The sequence below is a fragment of the Caloenas nicobarica genome, chromosome 1 (genome assembly GCF_036013445.1).
Source record: "Caloenas nicobarica isolate bCalNic1 chromosome 1, bCalNic1.hap1, whole genome shotgun sequence".
Lineage (NCBI taxonomy): Eukaryota > Metazoa > Chordata > Aves > Columbiformes > Columbidae > Caloenas > Caloenas nicobarica.
The window spans coordinates 64,257,458-64,279,672 of record NC_088245.1 but is presented as its reverse complement, the minus strand read 5'-3'; the positions used below and the strand labels follow the sequence as shown (position 1 = coordinate 64,279,672).

At 38.3% G+C, this 22,215-nt stretch overlaps 1 protein-coding gene across 2 annotated transcripts in view; it reads right to left on the bottom strand.

Annotated features, from left to right (window-relative positions):
- Nucleotides 1-22,215, bottom strand: part of TRIM24 (tripartite motif containing 24) — a 60,504-nt gene that overhangs the window by 16,709 nt on the left and 21,580 nt on the right. For both annotated transcript variants that reach the window (XM_065633093.1, XM_065633103.1), the window contains exons 2-8: nucleotides 19,846-19,964; nucleotides 11,509-11,656; nucleotides 9,621-9,753; nucleotides 8,195-8,311; nucleotides 6,907-7,021; nucleotides 5,536-5,682; nucleotides 2,654-2,771 (exon numbers count right to left, since the gene is read on the bottom strand). In XM_065633093.1, coding sequence (XP_065489165.1) covers nucleotides 2,654-2,771; nucleotides 5,536-5,682; nucleotides 6,907-7,021; nucleotides 8,195-8,311; nucleotides 9,621-9,753; nucleotides 11,509-11,656; nucleotides 19,846-19,964 — 897 coding nt within the window. The remainder of the gene's footprint in view (nucleotides 1-2,653; nucleotides 2,772-5,535; nucleotides 5,683-6,906; nucleotides 7,022-8,194; nucleotides 8,312-9,620; nucleotides 9,754-11,508; nucleotides 11,657-19,845; nucleotides 19,965-22,215) is intronic.

Here is a 22,215-nt window from a genome sequence, read left to right as displayed (position 1 = left end):
ATGGTCCAAGACAGAGAGTATAAAAATTCCAACGATCTATGGAAGGTTACACAACAGCTTTTCAATACAAGTGGGAGACCGACACCTCATACTCCCTTTTCTGTCCCAGAGATTTAGGGTAGCTTCCCAGGAGAGTTCACCTCATGAGATAGGTACACTACATGATAGCCTGACAATCCCTGTTACAGCAGAACTTGAAATCACTCTCTGCCACTTCTCATATCCACCAGCCTCTGTGCATCCTGTGCAGTCCAGCCGGGCTCATTTTGGGGCAGATTATCTGAAGAAGGAGGAACCTTCTTGAATTACATATTTCTCTTCTTCACTCCAAGAGCTGAGAAGCTACGCAAGTAGCATCATTCTAGTCCCCTATCTAGACATAGGCACAGAGGGAGTCAACATACTGTAGTGCAGAACAGGGCAGAAAGCTAACACCAACACCACTGTTTTCACATTGACGACCGGTAATTTTGGTGTTGCATGCTTTTTAATTATGATTATACCACATCAGTCTTTACCAAAATGGAAAAAAAACCCTACCAACCTATTGCCTAATATCCTTTACTAAGCCTGCAACAGGTCTGGTCAATGTTTCCCAATAAAGTGAGCAGAGAAGAATGCAAATAAATAATACTGTTTCCTATATATGACTGTCTGAAATATTTCACTAGAGTCCAAATAGATCCGTTTTATTTTCTTTCTCTAGAAATGGAAATTACCTTGACTGAGAATGGTGTTGTGTACTACAATCAACTGCCAAACCCATACCACACTTCAATTCTTTTCTCTCCAAGTCTAATTACATCTTCAAAAGTCTTTCCAGACTTAATATCTGTGGTATAAAGCTACTTACACAAAGGTACTAAAGAGAATGGATCCTTTCCATTATTCTAGAAAACCATGGGCTATCATACAATTTGTGGAATTAAAACACTTCAAAGTGTTGTATTTTTTTTCTCAAATACATTCTGAAATCCATAAGAGAGCTATTCCATTAGTGTACAGATGCTGTCACACTGTCAGCAACATGCAGCCTGACTAGAATTCAAGCCATTCCCAAAGTAACTTGTCTCTTTACTCAGTCTTTATTTTTCCTTCAGTGGTTCTTAAATCCGGTTTATGTACAGGAACTGAACATGTCTGATCATAAACGTAACAGACTAAAGGTGGTGAGTTCTGAAACCAGGTAGATAAACACGATGTGGTTTTATCTATCACTTAAAAAGATCAACTGTTTCAATAAGTCCTGTGCTGATCTATACAGGTGTCATTTCTACTGTAGCACTTCTCAGAATTTAAGGGAACATATTTCAGCAGCTCATTAAACGAACCAATTTTTAAAAAGAGCCCCCATATTAACCACAAAAAAAAGCCCTGTCTTGACAAGCATCACCTCAGTTTAGCAGCAGCTCACAGTTATCACCACACAGCCTGACAGCTCATTTCTGGAAACAAGGGTTTCACTTTCGATTCCTTTCCCAAATAAAATAATTTACACAGAAGGATCTTGGAGAATTTCCCTGCTACCATGCAGTGTTCTGGTGTGTGGGGAAAGGAACTTGTTTGCCTAAAGCACTGTCATAACACTTTCTTTCTCTGCCTTTGTAGAGAAACATAGATTTGCACCTCTCTGTACATTTGTAGAGCTGACTGCGCTTTCTCATCAAAGGCAAGAAAAGGGTCCCACAGGTACCTCACAAAGCATTCTGCACATGACAGAAAAACAAAGTGCCCATTGAGATAACAGCGGAGAGAGAGAAAGGAAGCATGACGGCAGTTAAAATCCTAAAAAGATCTCTAAGCTTTAATTCCTGCTCCTAAGCTGATGAGTTCCTAGGATTCTTACATCCATTAGACTCATAGACTTCCAGGCAATCACACAAGCAGGCTACCTGCAAAGCTTCTATGTTCTGGGATTCACCAATATCACAAAGCCCTAGCAGCTTTTTTAGCTGTAAAAAAAATGTAAAGACCAGTTTGGAGACTAGATCAAAACCTATTAGGATAATGAAGATGAAGTACATTTGCAACTCTGTTAGAAACATGCTTTCTCCTTAATTCCACCCCACAACTTCAGAAAAGAATCTAAAGGCAGGCAACTGTCTAAAAGTAGCATTCTCTTCGTGTTTTTCTGTTTTTCTTTGGCATTCTCCCCTTCCCTTCATCTCAGTTCTCCAAGGCTTATTATTGCTCAGTATGACAGGGGAGTGAATGGTGGTTCTTGAACATATGATGCTGCTGCTATTAGTTTCAGCTTGGGAAGATGGGATTGAAGTAGAAGAAAGGGCTGGAAGATGCAGAATGAGACTGATTTCCGGAATCCTTTCTTAGAATGTGAAGTAGGGTTAGAGATTCTGCTCCTTGTTTCAGAAGCCCAAAGGCGGATGGTATCACCCAGGAAACTGAAGGCTGCTATTTTCACCATCATATGTACCATTCAAGCAAGGTATGTTTGTTGATACTTTATCATAAGTATTAATAAATAATACTTTTTCCCTTACAATTCACTTTAAATGTCTTCCACAGGTAAGGAAATAAAGCTAACAAAGTGAACCAAGAAATGAATAGTGCAGAGGCTATTTATCTTCACAGAAAGAACGCTACTTTCAAAATAGGATAAGAACGCCGAAGGGCTAATAAAACTTTATCATACCTAGATTGAAAATATTTTGAGCCCAGAAGCTAGGATCACAGTGAAACTGGATGGTATTGTTAGTCACTGGTGAAGCATCACACCTTGCTCGGAGAAGATAGCGCAGTCGATATGTAATCTAGAACGGGAACAAAACAAGATTTTTTTTTTTCTCTCTGGGGTCAGAGTCACGTATCTGAATAGCATAAAAAGTCTTTAAAAGCGAACAAACACACAACAACAAAAACCAAACACATCCCCAAAAAAAATCATCACCAAAAACCACCCTGAACAAGTCCCTAGAGAACTGAGGTGAAAGATAGAGAAATTTGTCCAAGCTACAAATGAAAGAGGTATTCTTAACATCTTTCCCTTATTCCTAAAGTAGTTTTAAAATGCAATCGAGTACAGCCTAAAGAAAATTAATTCTTCTCCCCTGTAGACTTGAACTACTTGCAAGTGAAGTACAGATTCACATAACCATTATTGTTTTCTTTTTCCCCCAAACCTATGTTAGCCCATTTATTTTTCTTTCAAATAAAAGTATCCTATCCTCTCGGTAACAAGTATGGTCACCTGGAATTTTCCTTTGTAATAAATTTAAGTTTTCTTCATAGAGCCAAATAACAGTTTTTATAAGCTTTATCGTTGAGAATGCTCGGATTCACAGATATCTTAAGACTCTTCCAACCACTTGATTCCAAAAGATAGGACTATGATTACATTACACAAGCAGATTATTCTATCAAATTCTCAGTATTTATCTAGTTCCTAGAAAGAAATTATTTTCTTGCAGAAATATCTATAAATAGATATTCACTAGAAATATCTAACACAGGAACTAATTTTAGAATCATACACAGTAGATACAGTTCAATATTTATTTTTTTTGAACAATAGACTATTTCCTGGAAAAGTTCAAGAGACATACTTGGCAAAATCATCTTATGTGTTGAAAATGATACTAGTTATCTTTTACACAATAATTTTGTAAGACACTGATCATTGCTAGGAGTTTGACTAAATGACCTTTGAAGGTCCCTTCCAACACAAACTATTCTACAATTCTCTTCTAAGAACTTCTAGTTTATGAGGTTTTTTTCTTTCAATTTTAGGCAGGTCACTTTTAGACCAGATACAAAAAAAACCATGTGGCAAGACTTAAGTTTTTCCAATGACCACGGAAAATTTTTAAAAAATTTTAAAATTTTAATTTTAATTTTGAATATAGATTTCCTAGGATTTCTGCATACACTACCAGAATCAAGCATACCACACTATAGTGGTATATAGTCTTTTGTCCTGTCACTAATACAGGTTGCAGTCTTGTCATGGTTTGCTCCATATATTCCTCCTGCTGTGCACACACAAACTCATGACCAGACCAGTTACCTCCTGTCAGCCATAGTGATAGTTACCAGTGTTTTGCTCATGTTGGAGGACTAGGCTGGGCAACTGATGTCTTCCTGCAAATGGTTTAATGGGCTATTTATCTGAAGTACAGACATTCCCTGTAGCTGTAACTCTGCATTTAAGTCTGCTGAGCATTTCTCCCTCCTGGTTTCAAGTGGTTGGATATGCTGGAGCAGAAGTCTCCCATGCTCCTCTATGCATCACTGTTCAGGAATACATTTTCCAGATGTCCGTAGACGGGGTAGCTACTCAACTCCCAGATAACACCAGCTTTCAACAAAAAAAATCAGGAGCCTAAAGCTCACTACTTCTTTTGAAAAATATTTATCATTTTCTGAGGCGTTATGGGCTATGTGGTCTTTTTCTTCAACTGCATAATGTTTATAAGATTAAGATGCCTGCAACATAACTTGCTTTCTTACTGACATAGCAGAAGTCTTTGTGGCAACACTACGCAATTATTAACAACATGACTCAGTTTGATGCTCTTTTTCGCTATTCAATTAAAACATATGACTTGCTGAGGCAGTATAAGGCAGGCAGAATTTAGCTACTTGAAGTAAGTTGATAAAACCAAGTAATATTCCACTATCTGCTATACCCTGCAGCATTCCAATGGGTATAAAAAAAAAAAAGACGAGGGGAAAGAAAAACACACCAACAAAAACCAACAAACCCAAATACAAACAAACAAACAAATCCCATAAAACCCTTGGGTATGTTCTCAACTCAGCAACAACAAAATAAAGAAAAACTTTGTGATCCAGTTATAGGAACTGGAAGAAAGGGATCTAGCATCTTTCCTAAATATTACCACAGATTTCTGTCATCAGGCTAGTACACTCCAGTAACCTACGGACAAATCATGGTCAGCTTTTTGTTTGTTTTTTATTTCAGGACTTCTAGGATTTCTGTTCATCGTGAGCAGTCAGCTTAATGAGACCACATGCATGGAAGACTTCAGTGTCATTATAGCATTGAAATATTTAGCTTTATAACTGTTCACATGGACAACCAAAAGCCTCAGCTTCATGTTAATCAATTTTTGAAGACTTTTAGTGGAAGATGAGTCTGACAGAACAAAACGATACATTAATTTTTACATTAAAATGCTGGATATCAGATTCCATGATAGCTAAATACCATCTTTCTCTGAACAGTAACAAGTACTGAAAAGAACCTCAATGATGATGTAGGACACACAACATTTTTCCCACTGTTTCACGGCTTTGTGGTTTTCACTCCAGAGAAAAGGCGTTGTCTCTACTGCAGATCTACAACAATTCCATGGTAGCGTAACAGGAGAGAATCATGACCAGAGACCTAGATTATTAGAAACATCTGCATTTATGTCTAAGAGAAAAGCACGAAAATTACATACAAATATTCCGATTAGTAGGAAGTCATTGAGAAGTGTTACTGACAAGCGTGCGCATCCGCTTTAACTATAGTCTCTAAGCAAACGGAGAGGGCTACTGTCCTACCCTTACCAAGCGTTTGCTGTACAGCAGCGCTGTGCTGCTCCCACTGGAAACTGCCCATTTGGAAAAATTCATGACGTGTTCCAGCTGTTTAGAGAGACCTGCCACTTCCTGTTGTTGTTGCAGAAGTTTCGCCCGATGCTCTTTTGCCAGAGTCTGCAAGCAGAAAAACAGTTCCAGTCAGAGGGTTCAGTTTACAGTTAATAGGCATTAGCTTTCATATTTGCAATTCACAATGATCAAGTAGCTTCACTTAGCCCTTCTAAAATGCACCCCTGCCCCCGACTGCAGCCATCAGAGAAGTCAGAATACATTTATTCAAGCTATCCAGACCTTCTGTGCAGATTCCCACTTTCTCTTATGACTCATTTTCATATATATATATACACACACACACACACATGTGCCTCTCTACACGCATACACTTTTTAAAAGACAATTGGAGGTAATACTTTTCCAGATACCCATTCTTGACAATTCTCTACTTTGATTTGCTATTGGATTGCTGAATAAATGAAAAAATCTGACAGAAATACTTTTCATGCATGACTCTTAGAATTATGACTTGCGAAAGCATGGGGAAAGAAACTCGGCTCAGAGACAGCTCTGATTCAACAAGTAGGGAGCACAGATAACAATTATGAGCAAAACAACAACAATAACTCGCCCTGTCCTGGTTAATTTTTTTCCTAGCAGCTGGCGTGATGCTGTGTTTTGGCTTTAGAATGAGAAGAAAGTTGATAATACACTGATGTTTTAGTTCTTGCTAAGCAGTCAAGGCCTTTTTAGCTTTTCACGCTGTGCCAGGTGCACGAGAAGCTGGGAGGGGGCAAAGCCAGGATAGCTGACACAAACTGACCACAGGGATATTCCACACCATATGGCGTGATGCTCAGTATAAGCTGGGGGAAGAAGAAGGAAGTGGGGGACGTTTGGAGTGACGGTGTAACTGTTACGTGTGACAGAGCTCTGCTTTCCTAGGGACGGCTGAACATCTGCCTGACAATGGGAAGTGGTGCATGAATTCCTCATCTTTCTTTGCTGGCATGCACAGCTTTTGCTTTACCTATTTAAACTGTCTTTATCGCAGATCATGGCTTTTCTTACTTTTACTCCTCTGATTCTTTCCCCCATCCCACCAGGAAGGAGTGACGAGCGGCTGCATGGTGCTTAGTTGTCAGCTGGGGTTAAACCACAACACCCCCAAAAACCAAACCCTCCTCCCCTTCCCTACCAAAAGCCCACTTGCTCTAATGGCTTGTGTGGGACATCTCTCCACTTCAGAAATGTGAGAGGATATGCAGAGGTGGCTAACGCTAGAAACAGATTTTAAAATACTAAGAGTGACATTTTTGTTTCTTACAATAGAAATGAAATTACCTCCAACTGATGCAGCAGAGCTTTTCCCTTTTTATTTATTTCTACCATCAGTGTAAATATGGCAACTTTAATATCCTGTTCCACCTGCTTTTGATTCTGATTCACTTCAAGAATTCTGTAAGTACAGAGCATAGAAAATAATGTTCATTAGCTCAAATATCCACCTTTCAAACAGTATTAAAAAAAAACACGCCAAAAACCTCTAGTCTGTTGCTGAGACTACAATATTTCTTGGTCATATGAACCAATTAACACACATACCATCAGATACTTGTAGTCAGGAAAATTACTGGGAGAAATAGAAGGAGCAAGTACCAGTGACCTATGATAAAATTAATTAACTGGTGGCAAATTTTAATGCCATGGAGCCTGTAAAATTATTGACATTTGTCAATGATAAAAATTAAATGCTCACTGTAATTGAAATTTTTAATTGTCTGGCACATTTCTGGAACAGTCCATGGCAATCAAAACTGTTTAAGTCTAATTTCCATCTAAAGGTAGAATGGCACCCCAGAAACAAACAAACAAAGATTTTCTAATTTAGCTGTTTCAACAATAGTACTCAAACTTGTAACAGCAAAGCATAATCTTATATTGTGAAAACCACTGCTGCTAAGATGCAAGGGAGAATAACCACTGAGATGCAGCAAAAGAAGAAAAGGTTGTTTGCTGGTTTTTTCCATCTTCACCACCCTCAAAGGCAAAGAGAGAAGAAGAGTACAAGTTGCACCCAGCATCCTGTACTGTCTTGAATCTTCCTGGGCACTTACTGACTTTAAACTCTGCTGAAGGAGCAGTTATAAAAGCCTACTGCAGCACACATTCTACAGATTAATTTCTCTCTTACGTTGATAGTACTGAGTGAAGAAAGCCCCGAGCATGAAAGCATTACATAACTCTTAAAATATGTGTCACAAGCATTATGAAAACATGAGTCATAACCTTTCGCTTCCTAAGAGGGATCTACACTATGAAAATAAGTGTGCCCACGGTGGAGAAGTACATAAGACTGCCTTCTCCAGTCATTATTGCTTAAGTCGCTTTGTTGCACCCAAGCTATTGCTGCCCATTAAGTCAACAGGCTGAGCAGAAGAGTTATCTGACACAACCACGCACATTAAAGAGGCAACAGTCACTACAACAAACTGATAATTTCAGCATTTCTGTTTCTGGAAGGATAAAAAGAGAGCAGTACAAAATGCACTAATCTAAACATTTCAAGAAATTAAAGCATATATAAAGTTTGCCCTCTGTGTCAGTTTTGACCTTGAAATCTGATACATACCTGTTTTGGATCTGCTTCCCTGTATATTTGATGTACTTAGTCTTCTCCATCAATTTGGTGATTAGCATCTCTATGATCACTTTCTGGTTTTGAAAAGCTTCTTCTATAAACTGGTACCTGTAGTAAATAACAGTGAGTATTTACACATGCAAAAGGTGTGAAACACTTGCTAGAAAACAGAGTGTCTTACAAAATACTTCTTTAGTTGAAGACACATGTTGCTCAAGTTCAGAATTCAACTGTCCTCATGGAAATATACATCAGCAAATGCTGATTTTTAAATGTATAGTATATTTGAATTTATAGTATATTTCCTGTAATTTTTATTTTGTTTTGGAATTATGATTTTCGTAAATATGAAGGGATGCTGCATGACCATAGGCCAACTTTGGCAAAAGATAAATTAATATTATGCTGTAGTCATCACTTGGTAAGTCAAAGTGCATGTAGGGTATTACTGCATGCAAGACAAGTATATATAGAAACAGAAGAGAGATTGCTGAGTCAGTAGAAGTCAGCAACATTTTAAATCAAAGAACTGAAATCATCAACAGTTTGAGGGAAAAAAAGTGGTGGCAAATTCTGAAAGGGATATAAATCCTAAGAAAAGGAGAATTGAAGAGGAAGACTTCAACTCTGCAAGAGCAAGGTTTAGCCTATTCCGAGGAGCAACAGTGGCCAACATTTCTTCATCTATTGATGTTTACCTGGTCAGGCAAGCAAGTTCTTTGAGTGCTTGCATCGGTTATAGTGAGCATATTAATATTTAACCTAAGAGTAGATCTGTCCCAGACCATTACTTCATGTTAGCCAGCAAGATTGTTGTCTTGTCCTCAGAAGTTGTATGTAATCCTGCTTTGCAGCTTTGGTGGCCAGTTAAGAGATGGCCAAAGAACAGCAACCCAAAGATCTGAGTGTCATAAATAGTGTTCTCAAAACCCAGTATAACCAAACTGCAGGTTTGCGCTTCCTTTAAAGGGCTCTTCACAGAAAAAATGCTCATCTGCTCCGCTCTGAAATTGTCTGGTAACGCTCTGTTATATAATCATCTCGTTGAAGGACAAATGGAGAAATGACACACGAGTGTAAAGTTGCATAACGCAGCCCCTGTGCTTTCTAAGGACTCTCTGAGGAGCTGCAGAGCAACAAATTCCATCCAAACAACTTGACAGGAAAGAAAGGTCTTGTGCTTAAGTCACCAGATTAAAAACTGGAAGAACTAGGTTTTATTCTAAACTGTCACACACTCACCAGCCACACTTTTTTGGATACAATCTCTGGGTTTTTGTGATTTTCATTTCTGAGCAGAAAATTTTATCTTGCACTTTTTTTAACCTGACTGTATTCCATACAGCTAAGACTACAATCAACTTCCAGCTATCTTCCTATAAGTGAGTTGCATAAAACATGTAGTTTATTTTGATACCTGTGCTCTTTGTGTTCTAGTAACTGACAGTCTCGGCAGGTCAGCTTGTCGCAGGTTTCACAATACAACTTCAGCTGCTCCTTTTTGTGGTACGGGCAAAATACAGGTCGCTGACTGGTCACACCAACTGCCTCTGTCGAATAAAGGAAGATGTCAGTTCAGTCTCCTGAAATTTAATTAAAGTTTTGCATTCTCCTGTTTCTCCTTACCATATTCCTCACCTAGATGCTACAAGTGTGTATCAGGCCACCTAATCTAAGAATGTAAAAACCTAAAATATAAACCTAAGAATATAAGAGCTGTAAGCTCAAACTGTAATGTCTCACTCTTGATCAAGTGTGTAGCTAACACTCTCTCACGGAAAATGTCTAGAACCTATTTTACCATAACTTATTATGGCCCCACAAAACTATTTGCAAAAGGAGTAGCCAGTACTGTTGCAGTCACAAAAGACACTGGACAACCAGAAAGTTCCTTTCTTAAATGGGTGAAAGGGGGGTTGAGGATATCAAGACACAGGCATTCAGAAGTGTAAAACATACAGAATATAACAACCAGAAGTTACTAACATCCCTTCAGGTCCACATTCTAAATGGGCAAGAGGTCTCACTTCAGAGTTTAGTGAGCAATACCAAAGAGCACAGGAATCACCACCAGATGATAGAAATGAAATCTGTTCTTTAAACAATTTAACTGACAAAGCCTAATTTCTGATGAATTAGGTTGGACACTGAGTTCATGAGGATTACATGGCCCGTAATGAAAACTGGCTTCACACTGCAGCCCATCCTTCACTGCAGGTCAATAAGGTTTCTTTTCCACACCCATTCACCTACTTATTTTCATGAAACCTGGAAGACGTTATTTTCAGATCTGTATCCTTCAGTCAAAAATCTGTGAACCTGACCAGCAGACTGGGAGGAGGTGTGAAGGCAGAGGGAGCACTCCTACGACCAAGTCGTATTCAGCATTAACAGTCAGACACTTTTACCTACTACTTTTGTCCTCTCCTGAAAATATACTCAGTACTCACTTTTGATTAATCACATCTGAAAGTGGGAGAGAGAATATAGTGTAATCTCCAAAGTACCACACTGGAAACTAGCCTTTGAGCAACAAATATTACAGAAGTGAAATCACACATTATATATAAAATTTGCAGGACTAGATGTGGTGGAATGAATATATATTATAATACATACGTTATAATATATAATCATTTATAAAAAGAATTTACATATTTACAAGATAGATCATGCAACTCTAGATAAACTAGAGGAGCCAAATGCGTAAGGAAGTATTTTCTGCAGCTGATCTCTAAAGTCTAGACAATAATTTGCAGTCATTCCAGGTGAAAGATAAAATCTATGTGCATTTATTGGTTTAAAACACTTTGCATAAACATCATATAAAATACTTGTCTGTAGGGCTTCTTACCACTATGCAGCATATCTGACAGAAAAATGGCTGTCACACACCCAGCCATGACAAAATCTTCCTTTTCAGTAGCTACATTCTAATGCATCTAACGCTCAAAAAAAAAAAATCTTCTCTTTTGTTAGCTGGATCATTTAAGAGATCCACTTAAATGGAGAGCAGCCAAAGAAGCACCAAAATTGGTTCAAATGGTTGCAGCCTTCAACAATGAAATTGAAATAAGTGACTGGGAGGCAGGAAACTATTATAACATATCCCTTACCAACCAGAAAAATAACAAGGTTCCACTAATTGATATGCACCAAATGGTTATATCATAATGAATCTGTTCTTTTACATTTACCAGGATTAAAGAATTAAATTTTTGGTATCGATACATTAAAAAATTGTCTAACACAGTTTTCCAATGCAGACACGGATTCTTTGTGAAATTATAAATCAAGTGTGTTACCTGGAGATACTTCCTCTTTCTGTCTTACTGTGTGATCTTTCGTGAATTTAACCCTCTGGTGAGCTCTGATGCAGGTCTTGCACAACCATTCTACACATTCCACACAAAACCCATGAGCTTCTGCATTGTCTTCACAGCTTGTGCAGACCTGAGGAAGAAAAGGTAGCTCTTAAAATAAATACACAATATACATACAAGTTATTGTTCATATATAATCAGTGCACTTTTACAGTTTTCCAAGAACTGTGAAAAGAGAACAAAAAACTGCCTGATGTATGAAACACTAAATATCTGCAAAAAAGGAACTGAATGTGACTTTTTAAAGAAAGTGGTCATTTTGTCAGTGTTGCTCTAAAACCTTTACCTGACATGATAAAAGTCAAACCATTGCTTTCTGCCTGACACTGCACACTTAGAAGCCATATAATGTTTACTATATATAATAGGGCCTTGTGAAATATCTATTAAATACAGAACACAATCAGCACTGCTCTGATTTTAGAAGCCTCCTTCAGTTCACACATAAGCTTTGATTTTAGTTTCTGTTCTCCTGCTTAAAGTTTCAGGAATATCCTAGTTTCAGCTGGGATAGAGTGAAATTTCTTCCTAGTAGCAGGTATAGTGCTCCGTTTCGGATTTAGTATAAGAAGAATGTTGACTGACACACTGATGTTATAGTTGTTGCTAAGCAATGTATAATACCAAGTCAAGGACCTTTCAGCTTTGTGTCAAGTGCATAAGAAGCTGGAATGGGGCACAACCAGGACAGCTGACCCAAACTGACCGAAGGGGTATTCCTTACCGTATGACACTCAGTATATATTTTGGGAGAAGGAGGAAGGGGGGACATTTGGAGTGATGGTGTTCGTCTTCCCAAGTCACCAATATGTGTCATGGATCCCTGCTTTCCTGGAAATGGCTGAACACCTGCCTGCCCACGGGAAGTGGTGAATGAATCTGTTCTTTTGTTTTGCCCATGTGAGGGGCTTTTGCTTTACCTATTAAACTGTCTTTATCTCAACCCACAAGTTTTCTCACTTTTACCTTTCTGAGTCTCTCCCCTATCCCACCACTGGGGAGTGACCAAGTGGCTGTGTGGGGCTTAGTTGCCAGCTGGGGTTAAAAAAAACAAGAGTCCTTTTTGGTGACCAACGTGGGCCTCAAAGGCTTCAAGATAATGACAGTTTTGATTGGAATGTGCTAGATTGAATTTACAGCTACTATTGCTGTTCAGCTATTAATTGACAGGCTCCTGTGCTTGCCATGGGCCTTGTCTGCTTTACTGTAAATTAAGAGTTTCGTGCTCATTAGTGGCTGCTTTCTGTTTTCGCTGCTTGCTGTGCTGCTTATCATCTGACTCTGCTCTGCCTGGGAACATTGTGATAACAGCAATGGGTGCCTGGGCTGGCAGCTGGCCAGGGCATCGCTGATGTACCAGAGAAGCTGGAAGTCCAGTGTGAACTCAAGTCAAAGCAACTCTGCAGACACCAAGGTCAGTGAAGGAGGAGGGTGAGGAGGTTCTCCACATGCCAGGGCAGGTTCCCATGGAGACCACGGTGAGGCCGGCTGTCCCCTGCAGCCCACGGAGGTCCACAGTGGAGCAGATCTCCACCTGCAGCCCAGGGAGGGCCCCATGCCAGAGCAGCTGGATGCCCCTGAAGGAGGCTATGACCCCGTGGGCACGAAGAACTTCAGCCCATGGGAAGGACTCATCTTGGAGAAGTTTGTGGAGAACTGTCTTCCACGGGAGGGACCCCACGCTAGAGCACGGGGAGAGTGTAAGAAGCCCTCCTCCTGACGAGGGGGCAGTGAGTGAGAGGCTGTGTGGTGCTTAGCTGTTGGCTGGGGTTAAACCACAACAAGGAATTACACACAGTATTGAACATCAAGGTTCTTCTCAAGAATCTCTGCATCACCACTTAAAAACAGCATTCCAGTTAAGCTTATCAGTGATTTGCAACCAATGCCTAATAATTTTCAAACGGTGGCCTATCAGTTCCTGGGGCTCTTTGGGCTATGCCCAAGAGATCAAGAAAAAAAAAAATTAAGGAAAACAAACCTGACAGCAGACCAAAACCTCTCTGCACAGAGTTAATGCACACTCAAGAAAAAATTCCTATGGATCCAAAATTTGAACAGGTTGAAAAGTATGAATGATGGGCAACACCACTTAAGATGTTTATAATATTATTTCATTTTTTAACTCCTCCTTTACAATGCCTCTTGTAGCCATACCTTCAAGAGTTTTTTGGTGGTAAAAATAGCAAATATGCTTACGTAGAACTTGTTTAGGTAACTACCATCCATTTCTATCAATGTCTAGTGCTGCTGCAAACCAAAGCCTCAAGATGTCTGAAGACTGCTATATCCTACAGGTCACAGTGACAGAATTCTGTTAGCAGGAACAAGGAAAAAAAAATTGTTTAGTTTTCAATTTCATTTAAAAAAATTCCAACTTCTGCACGCACAGAAGATAATTTTAGACAAAGTTAAAGAGGAAGCAAATATTTATATCCTAGGCAGACAGATAATACATATGTAGAACTAGGTCCCAGTTTCCCCTTCAAGAAAAAGTGGAAAATTAGCACAAAGCTTGCCTTGGGCCACATAGCAAGTTACTGACAGAACTGGAATTTGAACATAGGAGTTCCAGATTCCCAGAGCTGTGCTTATTCTTCTGGATCATGTTGCCTCTGAAAGCAAATATCTTCTGAGAAATGAAGTTACAACACAAGGGTTGTTGACCCCTCTTGTTGTTACTTGGAGTTTGAAACAATTCCTTTTCCCTAAAGGTAACCTGCAAAGGAGGAAAAAGATGGGCTTGTGCCCTTTTTTCTGTTTCTTTACAAAAAAGGAGTTTTACTTTTAAAAATCTTCTTTTTTTTTTAATCTTCCGCTTGTTTTTTCTTTTCCTTTCCCCTCTTAACAATAAAAATGCTAGTCCTATCCAGACTAGTTGACTAGGGAGAAATATCAAAGCCAAGACACCATAAAAAAGCGAAGAAAATGGAAGTTAAGCAATCAAAGGAAGGCAAGTGCAATTAGGAAACTGAAAATTTGTACTTGCTCTTAACCCTTAATTTCAATGACATTTTGAAAAAAAAAAAAAAGAAAAAGTATTCTTAGGCACTCAACACAGCTTCTTGAAAAAAATTTAGAACAAGCCAAGTATCACTGAGGCATTACTTCAACACTACATTTTCTCTGGCAGAAACTCCCACGAAAGAAATTCCCTCCCTTCTTCCTTGCCAGCTGTCCCCTCCTCAGGTATCCCAATGCAACCCTCTGCAAGACTGCGGTGTAAAACCAGATTAATTACATCATTGTAGCCCAAGGATCAGTTACGTCAGCGCTGCTGACTGGGCAGTGAACTACTGTAGGACAAGAAAGAAGTTTTAAAATCAGTCTTGTTGCCAGAGAGGCACAATTGTGCTATGCCCCCAGATAACCAGAGGTGTTTTCGCAAGTTAGAGTGGAGAATAAGACACTGGACATTTGTTTTTCTAGTGTAAAAAAATCCAACTGTGAAAACAAAATAAGCAAAGGAAATAAACAGCAACAAAAAGTCTTTCAGGTATTCTTTAAGTCAAAGAAGCAAAATAAAGACAAGAACGACAAAAAGGTAGGAACTCAAGTGAAAAATAAATAAATGAATGTCGAGGAAAAATCCCTAACAACCACAATAGCCTTTCCAGGTCACCTTTAGCAAACTTAGGCAGATAAACTTGCTACGTGCAAGGGCATTTAAGTAAGTTCAAAGGATTTCTGAAGTTATTAATTTCTCCTAGATTCCAATATCTTTGTCTATTTTTTTCAATATGCTTTAGAGTGGTGTTTTGTGGTTTTTTTTTTCAACTGTTTTCACCTGCTATAGTTGGAATGAGATTAAGATTGTGATTCAATAACCAATAATCACATGCTGCCAAATGAACTGAAACTCCTCCTTTATAGTCTCCAAAAATATATACTCCAACTTTATACTCTTCAAAGCCACCAAATGGAAGAGAGACAGGCTTCTAAAATTTGTCATAGACAGCATAACTCATGCTGTCAAAACAGCTATACCTTCTAGGTAGAAACTAGATTCACTTCTACCCACTTCTTACTTGAAACATGCATTTTCGGCTATAGCTTGGATTTTGCTAGAACTCCTAGTTATTATAATAAGTCATATAGCTAAAGTACATGGAAGTACAATTACTGCAAATGTCTGCTACACTCTTACAAAACCTAAAACTTATTTCACTCTTATTTCTGTGACTCATACAAACGGTGCTTCAGTGATTTCAAAGAAAACCCTCCTTAGTTAACCTGTAAGACTTTACTCTGGTTAGACAGATATTTATTTTTAATTGAGTTTTCCTTGTAATTATATTTAATTCAGTTTCTATTTTTAGTATTTATAACCCCAGGAAGTGTTCATTCAGCCTTCATCCAAATGTAATGAAAGCAGAAATTACTCAGCACGTTGCAGGTAAGTACTATTTTTTTCTGTTGTAAAAGATTGGGTATTTACTTAAAAACAGATTTACATGCACGAGTTGAGGTAACAGAGCTGTCTTATCAGCTACTGTAGTAACTAACCATTCTTCCAATTAAATATGCTTTGAGCATTAAGGAGATTAAACAAGCAATCAAAGGTTTCCAAGTTTCAAAGGAAGAGAGAAAAGTAGCCTGGAGGAATATTCAGTGAACTAACGTTCCAAACTTAACCAGTGTAAATTAGATGAAATGTTTTACCCTATAGGATCCAAAACCCATCAGTTCTAATAGCTATATAACTATCTCTTGGCACATACCAAATCACCAAAGACAGCACTTGTCTTTCAGGATATTCTTGCCTATATTTAACTCTAAATATGAACCACATGCTAATATCTCAAAATGCACAAACCCTGCTCAACACGTCCCCCTTTCTCCAACATCCCATCAACAGCTGCCTCTTTGAAGTACAACAAAGCCATAGTGACTCTTCTTGACTCTGTTACCCACTGCCCTGAATCAGTGGCTTTTAAAGACGTTTTGGCCATGGCTACATCTTTGATAAGCTATTTAGGATAGTAGTTCTTTGGAAGAACACAAGGCAGCTACTCTGGCATCACACAAACTAGAGAAACCTTTTGTTCTAAATTGCTCTCATTAATCACTATCAAGGCAGTCAGACTTGCTGTCTCAGTATCCAGATCTAATTTCATATCTAAACTAATAACCTGTTTTGTTACTACATTGCCAGTATCTCACATAAAGTCCAATTGTTCTTCAGTCCTACTACAACATTTAAAATTGTCGGGTTCGTAACTGGTAAAGATACAGAAGGTGTTCTCACTATCAAGCAGTCCTTCCTGACAAGACACATCACGAAATCACAGCTTTAGTGTAACTTTCTTCATACTTTTCCTTTCATTCATATTTGTTCCATAAACAGTGTAGAGACTGTGACTTGCCACCATTGGGGATCTTTCAGAAATATCTTTTTTCCTGTCATGCAAAATGTAATGCCATCAAGTAGTTAAATTGTGTTACATAAATATTAGCATATCTTTTTAGAGTTCATATTTACAATTCTCGTGATTACTTTCTGGAGTTCTGTGTGGAGTTGTCACCAAGTCACAGCATTAAGTAGTGTAATCGCTAGCAGAAGAGGATGGGGCACAATGGTGTTGCTGCTGAAAAGTAGTTATTTCCATTACCAAAACATAAGATGCTCTTTATTGTAAGCTCTATGCAGGCACTTAAAGGACAAATATCTGCAGAATAATTTACAAGGCTTAACAGTTGTGATAGTGGATGCAATGAGTAAGGCAGGATGATGATGAAAGTACTATGTTCACACATCTAGTCACCTACATAAGCTATATACATAACTGAGAGTAAGAGATGATTTTTGGACCTGACAAGACAGATACAGAGGCTAGTCAGATATATGGAGCAGTGGTTCAAAGCCATAATGTCACTTCCACAGAACCCACTGCTTGTGTCTAATTCTAATGTCTTAAACATCCTGCTAAAGTCACATGAAAGTACCACTCTGATGGCTTAGCAAAGTCTGCTGGTTTGCCTTCAAGTGCTGCAGAAAGTATGCTGCGTCCAGCTGGGAACATAGCTGAAGAACAGACATGCTCTCTGAACTGCAAAGCTGCTGGTTTTTGCTAGGAAGAGAAAGAAACAAACATGGAATGGAAGAGTTAGTCTGAGAGGGAGCCTAAGGAAACACAAGTGCTTTGAAGAACCTCTCTGAAGTCAGCTCACACCACTCAAAAATGGATGATTCTAAACGAGCTGCTGAAATATGTGGAAGTTCTCTGTATCTCCAGCAGATCAAGATTGGAAGACAAACAAAAAAAGATATCTCCCTCCATTCCAAGGAAGCCCCCTGACAGCACTGAGTATGGTGGATACTTCAGCTTTTGATACTCCATGACCCATGAAAATACACCAAATTTTACAGAATTATGATCAACCTCAAAAATATAAAGAACCCTTCTTGAATTTTCGATTCCTTATCCAAATCTCAAAGGTTTTGATTCCCTACGGAGGGGGGGGGAAGGGGAGGAGGAGACAAAAAAAAAAAAAAAACACCACCACCACCACACAACACACAAAACAACAACAAAAAACTTTGTCACTAAACCCAGGAAAAATAACTCTACTTCTGTCACCACTCACCAGAGCAAGGTCTTAGAGGACTTGTTATATAACCAAGAAGAGGTTATGGTGCAGACCCCCCAAAAAATATTCAGAAGTGCTTCTGCATAACAAAGTTATTTGTTGTCTTCCTACTCTTCCTAATTTTAAAGTCACTAAAACCATTATTATCAAATTTACAATGCAACAGGGACTATTCATTTTCTCAGTCTTACTGGTAGAATATTGGAAGACTTTGTGTAAATCTCACAACCATCTCCAAAACGCAAATGTTTCCTTGCAACACCTAGGGCAGGGAAACCAAACAAACAACCCAAAATCCCCCCCGCACACAAACAGCAAAAAAGCAAACTTCAAACCGTCCCTGCATTAAGAGAACACTGCTCATACTTCCAGGGACTCCAAACTAACTTTCAGTTTCTGGTAAAATCTATCATTTCTTAGAAATCCAGTTGCAAAATTCCTTACAAGCTGAACACAGTTTAATGGTTTTCGAGACATAAGTTAATTATTCTTCCTCAGAGATGATGACAACATTTATGCCTTTAATAGTCCATGAGCTGGTATCACAAACCTGAGTGGGTACTTTCTCCTGTTCCTGGGAGACATACCCCATTCATACACATAAGCGCAAATTTCAGATAAGCTTTGAAACAAGCAGGCTACACAATAAAGGACATCTAAGAATCTGCCCCCGAAACAAGTAGATCAAGAGCCAATGATACAGGTCTCTAAAACAGGAAAGCAAAACAGACGCATTTTCAAAACAAAAGGAGAGCACCATGCAAATGTTAGGGGACGAGTTAAAACACAAGCCACATTGACATAGTAACCTCTTTGTACTGTTATTATGAAGAATGCAGCCACATATAAAGAGGCTGAATTATTTACAAGAAGTTCCTGGAGTTTAATAAAATGTTTATGAGTAAAGAGACACTTGAGGTACTCTCTTACTAGCTAAGAATGCAGACATGCAATATTTTGATACCAGGGGTTGCTAAAGTGTGGTCCTACACAGATGTGGTTATTCATTTGGTACTGCCTCCACACTAATACTTCCTTCCTGAAAAACCATCATGAAGAAAAAGACTTAGTATTACTATTCTTCCCGACAAGCAGGTTTTGGTTTTATGAGATGGCTATTGTTTGATTGCAAAAGGAAGAAGAGGCAGACTACAGAAGAAAAACAACCTAGAAAGCCCTACAACATCCGCCTTCCCCAATTAGAAGTTTGAGCCTCTTGTTTGGTAACTGCACTAGAGCTACTTAAGTATCACGTTTTGTCAGTGCTGAGATAAGAAAAATAAAGTCGATTTAACTCGAGGATTCTATTTTACATTGAGATCTCTTGACGTAGTGTTGTTTGGGTCTCCGCTTCAAAAAGTGCTTCAAGTGCTCTGCCCAAAGTCTAGAAATTCCCATTCTAATGCCTATTCCCTCCTTTTCTCTTTTACTATCACAATGCAATTTTGTATCAACAATTAAAAATAGTTTAGAATAAGATAATCACCTTCTTCACATGCATTTTCATCGCTTTTAACTGGTTTTCTAGAGTAGCTACCCCTCATGTGATGACTAAGTACCTGAAGTCTTTTTCTGCACATGAACAGCAAAAAGGCCACACAGCAAGAAGCCAAGGATATGCACACACATACAAAAGGTTTTAACTTGATTACATGTTAATGCACTTACCTGATTTGATTTCTCTACTGTGCTACTGGGAACCTCTGTGGTATCCTTCACAAAAAAGTTATCTATGATGTGTCTCTCTGCATATTCCTGACCACAAATTGGACAGCGGATAACACCGACTAGGGAGGGGAAAAAAAAAAAAAATCTGATTATGCTTGCACAACTTAAGATATATCAAACAACTTCATAGACAGCTTGTAAGGACAAATACTTTGAAAGGATGTTTCAATATTTTCCTGTCAGTAAGGTGTGAGTAAAAAGGAGCTGATTCTCATTTGTCACTGAAGTAACATTTACCTGTTATTCCCTGATGACATACTCTTTCAACCAAGGTCAAGCACCTTTTTGTTTCAATTCTATAAAGAGTTTGCCTTAATCTTACAGAAAATTAATTCATTTTATCTAAAGGGCATGTATTTTGAATGACAATTTGTTATTATAGAATGGATTAAAGTAAACCTTTATTAGTGTGGAGTATTAATTAGTGACATTGAGTGGTACGACATACACACAAGCATACACACCAGCAGTGTGACATGACTGACTTCCAGCTATGTAATATGAGAAACTGAAATGTAATTAAATAAAAATTAATGATGCAACTTGTATAGAGACTACCTTCACACTAAGCAACGGAAAGCAAGCAAGACATAGAAATAAATAAGCAAGGTCCTCTCCTCTGCAAGATACATTGGGGAACAATTCTAAGACAATAACATACTTAGACTCCTGGTTGAAGAAAGCTGAGAACCAATAACTCAAAGGGTTAAACAATTAATAGTTTTCTTGACAGAATAAAAAGGACAAAGTCACGTTCAACAAGTGAGCTAGGGTTCAACAAGTGAGTAGGCTAGACTGAAATGGAGAAGATCTATACAAACATATTAAAGCAGACACCTTTCCTAGGTGCAGAAAACAGAATGTCTTAATAGCATTGAGGCTTGTTTATCATCCAGGAAAAAAATCTCTAAAATGCCAGGCATTAACATCTTGCTTTAAGAAAATTATCAGAGTCATTACCACCAGAAAAAAAGATTTGAAACTAAGTGAAGTTGAAATAATCGCATAGGATATAGAAATCACGCAAAGCCTACAGTACAATAGTCATGCAAGTTCACACTGAGATTAGTTCTAGACCTACAGCTGCTATTTGAGAGGCATGATTTTCGGGCCTTAAAGATCAGAGGCACCGTTTAATCTAGTTAATTTAACACCAGTATATAATTCAGCACTTGCATATTTCACTAAAGCAGCATGGGATTAATTTTGTTCCTGTTTCACTTTTACAATAAAATGTAGAAACACAGAAACTATTAAATGTTTCACTTTCTGCAGAAGAATCTAATTCCTTACTGTAAGTGCTTCGTACAAGATTTAAGTAACTTCTTCATAATGTTCCAATACACGCGAGAGATTCAACTGGCCAACCCACTGTAAAGCAGTTCTCTAAAAAAAGTCCACCAGTTTTACTAAATTAGCTCTCCATTCTGGAAATTCACCCAGCAGTTTTCCACTTGCGTGCAAGGCATTTCACTATCATCTGAAAGGCTATGATGTTAAGCCTTGTTTTATTATAATTGCCATTTTGCTAGTATGCTTTTCAACACATATTTATGCAGCTTCCTTTTATACACAAATTCTGTATTTTGGTTAAAACTTTTGTAACATTTTTACACCGTCATCATAAAGGCAATTAGGAAATCCCGTTTTGGTATGTCAAGTAGTTAATAGAACTCTAAGTACTAAATACTATCTTTGAAACAGACCAGTTTTGTTAAGCTGAGTTTATAAATGATCATGAATTGAAAACATGGCAGGATGTTAGGGAACCTATTAACCTAACCCAAATGTTTCATTTACTTTTTCACCAACAAAATACTGCCAAGTACCTGTTCAAGAGACCACTTCGAAATTCTAGATTAAGAGGGGAGAAGGAAAAAAGGAAAACCGCCCAAAACTCTCAAAATCCTCTTGAAATGTTTTTGAGAATTCTTTTGCTGTCTAGCCTTAAGTCAAGGTTTTCTTCTGCAACTGTATGTGGGTAAATCTGCTTTTGATAGATGACAGCTACACAAATCAGTTTTAAACCAGGTTCAGTCAACCTCAGGACCATGGATTTAAGCAAAAACCCCTAGTACCAGGATTTCAGTGTAACTGTTACAACCAGGTTACACAGCTGGCAACCCAGGACTTTTTGGCATAAAATGTAAAACATAAATTAGGCAAGCAGCCTAATTCCTTTCAGGTCTTTATCTGTTTTTCTTAATGTACCCAAGGCTCTCTCAGTAATGTACTGAACAATATAAACCAAGTGTCGGTCTTTTCCTCCCCACTCTCCAAGTGAGAAATTAAAACTGCAAGTAGAGCGTC